This window comes from Saccostrea cucullata, unplaced genomic scaffold (assembly GCF_032062105.1).
Source record: "Saccostrea cucullata isolate Sc308-1 unplaced genomic scaffold, CSIRO_AGI_Scuc_v1 ctg19995, whole genome shotgun sequence".
NCBI lineage: Eukaryota > Metazoa > Mollusca > Bivalvia > Ostreida > Ostreidae > Saccostrea > Saccostrea cuccullata.
The window spans coordinates 1-8,358 of record NW_026938618.1 but is presented as its reverse complement, the minus strand read 5'-3'; the positions used below and the strand labels follow the sequence as shown (position 1 = coordinate 8,358).

Below are 8,358 nucleotides of genomic sequence, written 5' to 3'. Positions count from 1 at the left end.
ATATTGATAGCTTTTTTCATTGCATTTGTGCTACTTATCTTCTCCAGAATCATGAATACATTCTCAGAGAAGGAGTCTTAAGAATGGTTAATAAAAGATAAAAACAGGTGAGAGAATGAGACTAAGAGTATAAACATGATGAAAACGCTGTATCCGAATATTCCTGCAAATGAACGAAAGCTTTTGAGGCACCCAAGTTAAGTTAAATAATTTAAATTTCTCACCATTTTCACATTGATATCCCTGATACCCGGGTTTACACCAGGAACACACTCCAGTCTCTATGTGACAATAACGACAGTTGTTAGGACAGCGGAGAGAGCAGTTAGGCCCGTATAATCCAGCCCTACAACCTTCAGATAACATGAGTAATGACAATGCTAGTGATACAACACAAATTAGGAAGTTGGAATAAAATGATGGGCAACATATCGATGGAAACAGAACGACTTCATACCGTAGACTTCTACCTCACAAAGTTCATTAAATGCGTAGGCAGAATAATCATCCGGGTATTTTTTATTTGCCAGTCTCTCATTGTAGTAGATAACGTATTGTCCGTGTACAGGGCACGTGATATGAGCAATGGCTGGTATAGTAGATATGGTATAGTTAGTATCGTGGAAACATAGGTAACCATCAAGTAGGTCTGTGGTGTTTGATACATAAACATAGAATCCGAGAAATCGTGGTGGTAAACCGCCAGATTCGTCTGAAATTGAGAACACCTACATATAATGCAAAGGATGATGTGACATAACTTCTATAAGGGGTTCCTTTTTCCACGACGAATTATATTTAATCTAGAAGGATTTTGATATTTTTCAAACATGAGTGAATTATTACGATACCTACGATGAATAGTTACAATAGTTCCAACATATTTTATTTATCAGGAATTTTGCTTAATATTAATGGTTTCTTAGACCCTATCACGGCAAAATTCGGCGTGGGTTGTGACAATGTTTCCGTTAATGAAAGAAAATGGGCGAATCTTAGTACAGTAGAGGATATGAATGTCCGAGAGTGCCATTGTTATTATTTCACACATAGTCGCTTACCGAAAACAATTGTCCAATACGATGGCAGAACGACAATACATGCTGGTTTACAACACGTTTACATTTTATCACATACATGTGGTTTACATACATTAATTCAAACCTTTACTTGTCAGGCATTGAAGGCTGTTTATACTTAATAATACGCACGTATTCTCAGCGTTTACGGTTATGGGTCAGGAAATGCATATGAAACATGTATTCACTGATACTCTGAATACGTGTAGACCTTCGGCTAGCAAATTACCCACTAAAAACTTTACAAAACTTAAAACTGTGTTTATTTTCAATCAATTGTTTGTAACTGCGATCTCGGAAATCGTACATATGTAGATCCGTGTTTAATCTGTGGCTCAAATGCACGAGAAATATCAGAAACCAAGTAAAATAAGCCTTTTCTCCACGCATGAAATTTCCGTAATATTTTTGTGGTACTCAATTGTGACGTTAACGTATCTCACTCACTTATCTTCGATTGATCAATTAGAAAGTATCTCCAATACCTTGATTAGCATACAAATTTATTCTTACGTCAAAAATTTTAGTTCCGTCGATCTGTTCATAACGGAAAAGCATATGAGCGCAGTAAGTTACAATTTTCTTCTTTCACATGTAGGTAGATTCTATAAAACACAATGAACAAGCAAAATAGAAAATTGTACCTACCTTCGCTCTTATATTTTTAGGGCTTCAAAGAGTGTGGCGCTGTAAAATTCTATTGAAAACTGGATGTAAGCAAAATACCCCCATCCACATCAAAAGATCTATATCTTTAAACCATTTTTTTTCTTTTTATAATGAAAAAATAGTATTCTAATAAGGTACACGTATCAGTGATAAGCTATATACAAAAATTTAAGTAAAATTTGGACAATTAACCTGGAGCCGTAAATCATTTAGTCATTTATTAATTATCATCTGAAATCAATAAAAAAAATAAACTGTTTATTTCTTCTAAGTCACAAGATGGTTAATTTTGAGTTTAGCAAAACCACGTTAGTTTGACCAAAAGATAAAATTCATACTGAACACAATTTTGTTGTTTATGTTACAAAATATGAAAAACAAAAGAACGGTTTTTCTTGCCTAAAATGCATAAAATGAAGTCGAGTAACATTGGTAAATATTTCAAATGTCATGGAACGAGATGAACACGGTTAATTTTAAACTTACAATTAATACTACTGATTTTCTTCCTTCATTAACTTGCAATTGCTTGTCATTAATTAAACTCGTGTTAGAAATTGCTCATACGTAGAGGTTGCTTTTACGTATCGTTTTGAATCAACTTAAGCGTCTCCATATGAGTGAGAAATTCTCGAGAGGGACGTTAAACAACATACAATCAATCAATCAATGAATCAACTTAAAGATTAAAATCCGTATGTAGGTGATGAAGGTGTCACGTGGTCAAGCTGGCTATCTCCAAAAATCACACAAGTTCAACTAAGTTTAATAAATTTATTTACAAAAAAAATAATAATAACAAACACCTCACACCATCTACCGCACTCTGATCCACACCTCTTACTCACTATTAAACAGTTAACTAAAAAAACACAATTCAATTCAATTGGTAACCAATTATCCAATTAACAATCAACCACACTTCTTCCCCGGGTATATATCTCAGTTATCAATCAATCAATGTCTCAATTATTGCCAAACATTTCCCAGTGTAGTAATCGTCTCTGTACCATCGATCATCAACGTCTTCATCATCAGCGTATACATAAAACCGTCTCAGGTTTGCCATTAGCTGACTAGTGTTCATCTAACGAACTATCACAACGTTACGTGGTTTGACTTATCTGTGTGTGTCCACCATCAGCGAGTCTTGATCACACACACAGCATCCTTTCGGGCTTTAGTCCTGGAACCTTCCGCTGTGTCACCACGATCAGACGATCCCCTCAGCTTAGTGCATGTACCCAATATCCAGTACCAATATCGTCGACGCTACAATGATGCATATTAATAAGTCACATGTTTCACTACATATGTTTGGCAATACCACTATTTTTGGCAATTCATTCTCAATATAATAATAATCAAAAAAGTACTAAGTATAATGGTTACCGGTTAACATAAGTCAAAACAATTTAATGCCAATATGGCGCACCTTACTTTCAACTTCCGGTCATTCACTTCCGCCCAGACATTTAAACCAAAAATTTAAATGGACAAAATATTCTACACAAAGTAACAAAACTGAGTACAAGAAAATAGCGAACATTTAACAATGAGAACTTTAAACGTTATCGATATAATACAACAGCCACTCGAACATTCTCGCTAACCGTCACACCTGAGTGAACAACAGGTAAAATGGTGAGAGATAGCCAAGTTCAGAAATAAGAACGAAGTTGTACTCAATAATAAATTTGCCTTTAAAATAAAAACTATATACAAAGCAAATCATATCATAATATATACTTACCACGGACCTGTCTCCGTGCCAGTGTCAATATATTGCATGTACTGCTGCTATGTACATATACTAGCTGCTTCAAATCAGAAAACGTGTCTGCAGCTACGCTTCTCTGCCGGGAATGACCAGGCTTCAATTGTTCTGGTCGACTAAGCTATTTTGCAAGGACTTATGGGTAAAATAAGCATACGGACAAAACGCGGGAAATACAAATTATATTACAAGTGCAATAGTGATTGTTACAGAAGGTATATTGTTGCATAAGTAAGTAAAGTTGACGACTGAAACGTTCAATTCATCCCGTTTATCATAGAGCTTGGTTGTCAGACTACAATTAACTATAAAACTTATATTCAGATATGAAATATAAACGTCAGACTCTGTGTATCTTATATTTCAAGCTCACGGGAATATATCGTATCGACAAAAGAATGATATATCCATTTTTAATTGATAATACCTCGGGTATATTTGCTTACAATAGCAATTCAAAAAAAGTATTACGAAACACAAATATTGTGAATTATTTGCAATATTGATAATCGTATTGAATGGACTTTTTTTCTTATTTATTTTATCAACTGAAAATATTCTGTTTTCAATTCCAAGTGGCATTTTTGATAAACATACGTATAACCTTTGGCATTCTTTACCCTGGGTATTTTTCATTACATGGACGACCAGTGGGCAAATAAGCAATAAATAAACATCCTTTTTCTTCATAAACATTTCTTGAAGGAAGCTAATACAGGTTTTAAATGCGTTTATAACGAACTTACTCCACGGTGCATTTTCTGTCCTATAATAAATCCGGATGTGGTGAATGCTGTAGATTGATGTCAGATTTACCCACCAGGTGGCGGTTCTTTTATAGTTAGCTGATACAACACACTCTCCTCCCCATGCACCGAGCTTGGACTTAAGTCCATCTACTGCATTACTGGAGTCAAATCTGTCGTCATTCACAATATAAGGAGACGCCTGCCATGTTTGTTTTTTTAATGCCACATTATCTAAAAATGACCAAAATGTGTAAGATAGTAAAGTGTATTCTTTAACACACAAACTACAATTAAAAAAAATTATTTGGTGACCATGTATTCTTTCTCTATAACAAACATTTCACGAGACAGTTGACAAAATTCCAACTGAATATTCAAAATACTATATAAATTGAAACAAAATTTGTAATCTATAGAGCATCTGGAGCATACTTTATAAGATTAAAATATGATATTTTTTCTGATAAGAGAGATAACTTGCCAAAACAATTTATTCAAGCAATTCAAGAAAGTGTCTGACAGATCTGAACTACGTAAAAATATTTATTCATTTTTCTTATTTTCTATTGTCAATATTTAAATTAATTACCTACACATGAAATGGTATAAATGAAACATTTATACTCGTTGTCATTGTATTGTTTGAATAGAAATGTGTCTATTTTCTAGCGTACAATTCTTGTAATTTTTGAACAAATATTTGTATAAATAAATTCACGTGATGTCAGCAAATGATGACCAGTAAATAAATTAGTTATAAACTCATCGGAGGCTTCCGATGTGACGCCTTCTCGCAAAATTGACACAGTTTGTACACAGTTCTCAAATAAAATATAATTTGCAGTTAAATAAAAGGCCGTTAACTTGGATGCGATGATTAGTTTACTAAATATTTACAAACTGCCCGTTTATTCTCCAGACAAGCGAAACTGCCGTGTGTTTGTATGCAGATTTATTGAAAAAGTAATAGAGGGCCCTAATAAACCGATTAATTTTAAGGGTATACCCTCAATGTATCTTGCTACGTTTTTACACATAAAATCAAGAAGCATTAAGATATTTGAAAAGTGTTGCGAACCTCATGAAATCTTGCAATTAGATTAATTATAGGTATATTTAATGTATTTGACTAACAAAATACAACCTACAAAAATACAATCCAACAAATTAGATTTTAGCATATAAATAAGGGAATCTATATGGGCCTGCAGCAATTTTACAAACTACAAATAGTGTTGAAAAGGATTATAAATTAAACTGACTTTTAACTTGGTTTTGCCCTTGCAATATTGGAATTTAAAGATGACCTCTAAACTGCAAGCATAATTGCTAAAATCATGTGACTTCGAAATCTCGCGACAAATCTAAATTTAAAATATAAATGTCCTCAGCATGTAGAATTGACCACATTACATTTTTTTTATCGGTGAAGTCCTAAAAAGAATTGCCCATCCTTATAAAGTATGTATTTTGTATCTTAAAAAATCGCCGATGTTTCCATTTGTAACCTTAACTGTACTGCGGACTCATATTCAAAAAGGAAACTAAAAATTAAATTGTATGATATATGAGATGGCTCAAAGTTTTCCACCGTCATTTTTTTCTTCTTTATGTACTAATATATCATTACCTTTAATTTATATTATTTGTTCACCTCCTATTTAATACGATATACTCAAGAGAATAATCCGAGTACGATCATTTTTTTACCAAAGCAGCAGGCTGCTGATAGATAAGTTAATATAAACAAACTCATTAAAAATTTGCATTGCGGAAATTCTTATGGTTGTCTTAATAACATTGTTAGCATATGTAATCTATCATTGGATTTTTTTGGCTGATTTGCATCATACCGATTATATGTACATGTATACAACATATATTCTAAGCTTTTCTTTTTACAATGAATTTGACAACGGAATGTTCCGACTACCTGGTCAATACATAGGAGTAGAGGCGTTTGTGACCGCACAATGGAATTTTTTGGTAATTTTTGATATTATAATTTACGAATTCTAAAACTGGTTTGTTATAACCACATTTAGAAGTAAAGAAAAGAAACCGAACTAAAACGTCCATTATAACAGTTATAAAAAAATAAAGGAAACGTTAGAAATGGAATCAGGTGATATTGAGAAGTGAGCAGCCAATGTATTTCACTCACACAAGCTTGTAAACCTTGTCATGATGGGGGAAAATGAAAAAAAAAAGCATACACAATCCAGTATATTGTTTAAATTATAGCCTAAAAATTAATATGATAAAATATTGCCATTCGAATTTAGATTTTCAGCATGCGAAAAATCACAGTAAACATTTACATGTGACTGCAGTCATTTCTAAAGTGTGTAGTTTCCTGAAAGCGGAGGATAAAGGAAGGTGAATGAGTAAGGCGTATACTATCTCAGCCATTATGAAGCAGTCAAACATGAACGACTTCCGTGATTGAAATTTTGAAAAAAAAAAGCCTTGTATGAATTTGAATGACTACTGCTTTGTACTTAAACTTTGTTTATCAACGACGGACACTAAGTTAACTCCAAATGTTTTCATTTTGTTAACAATTGAAGATTTTATTAAACATTTAAGTTTTTAACGTGAATACAGTGGCGGGTTTAGAGAGGACCTGGGTTCTCCTATTGTGTTCAAAATATACATGTGATTTAATAGATTAGTTCTAGGGTGTGGGTGTGGTCCCTTAGCCCGACCTCTAACTGCCCCTCCCTTTCTAGATTTCTGGATCCGCCACTGGAACGAAACAAATTTTATGTGTAAATCATGCCTTGCATTATCAGTTTGAATACACATCACACATATTTCAAGCTGCTTAAATTCAATAAACATGTATAATTTCTTTTCGAGAGAAAATGAAACGTTTTAAAATAATGGAAAACTTCAACTTACCATAACCATATGCAAAACCAATTATCAATGCTAAATAATATATTGCCATTGAAAACAAACCAACAATCTATCACATCGATGACTAGTTACAATGTACATGTACGTGACCAATATTATATTTAAGTATAAAGTAAATCTTCAAGGAAGTTTAACTACGTCATTTGACCTTAAAGATCATTAACCATTACAAAGTGGAAAATAAACATTTTTACTTTTTTAAAAAATGATATATTTACTAAAGAAATCCATCAATTGTAAGCGAAGGTAATAATAATAAATTATTCAAGAGGAAAGAAAAAAGGTTAATCACCATCAAAGAACACTTCCTTATTAGCCAAATACCTGAAAAGGTTAATAGGAGGTAAATTGTATTCATATTTCAGGACAATATGATATCAACAGAAAAAAATTAAACACTTCATGAAATGTACATAGAGTAACAAAAAGTTACAAGCCGTTTAAAAAGGTGTCACTCTTTTGCGTCTATAAGGGACACATATCTGGAGAGTACATTCGGTGTCCCTAGATTATCCCCAGGGATTTTAAATGCACGCCATATGTGTAATCTTCGGATTCTTAGTTTTTTGTTATAAAACCAATATTGCATACCAAACAAATTGAAAGAATGTAAAGTTTCTATTAGAGATCTCGATGATTCCCTCACTGGTCCTATGTGTAAGATTTCAAAATACGCGTATTCTGTAAGAACCGTGCGTAGATCGTGGAATATTTTTATTACTTCTCAGTAAATCTTCCTTAGCTATAGCTGTTAATCTTAATGAACAGAGCTTCTATATCCAATATCAAGTTTGTGGAAATTTGAATTGTAAATCTTCCAATGTTGTCCGCGGGAAGGAATTCACCTTTTGTAAGCACTTGTATTCCGTTGAAACCAAATATTCACTGAAATAAAGGTTAGCAAATAATATATTTCAAATGAACAGTGGGGACTAGCAGCTTCTACATGTATTAATGAATTTTATATTTATAATATAGGCATCGAAAATAGAGGGTTTACCTTTTTTGGTGGTAACCCACCCACCCACCCCCTTTCAATTAACGATATAAGATTTTTTCGGTACACCGGTATATGCGACATTTTGTTATCTTTATACGGACAGCTAAATACAGATATTTTCACATTATAAAGTCCAGAAATTATTCATTTATTTATTCAACT

At 32.9% G+C, this 8,358-nt stretch overlaps 1 protein-coding gene and 1 long non-coding RNA gene across 2 annotated transcripts; both read right to left on the bottom strand.

The window, feature by feature from the left end:
* Nucleotides 1–224: 224 nt before the first annotated feature.
* Nucleotides 225–7,313, bottom strand: LOC134250777 (uncharacterized; the record flags this gene model as incomplete). Its single annotated transcript, XM_062733127.1, has 4 exons — nt 7,179–7,313; nt 4,272–4,505; nt 458–712; nt 225–353 (listed from the first exon to the last, which is right to left on the bottom strand). Coding segments are annotated over exons 1-4 (667 nt in total), but the record flags the coding sequence as incomplete, so codon positions are not given.
* On the bottom strand, nt 2,509–3,634 carry LOC134250776 (uncharacterized). The gene is made up of 2 exons (XR_009988598.1): nt 3,502–3,634; nt 2,509–3,020 (listed from the first exon to the last, which is right to left on the bottom strand). It is a non-coding gene; the product is annotated as an uncharacterized LOC134250776 (long non-coding RNA).
* Nucleotides 7,314–8,358: the final 1,045 nt, after the last annotated feature.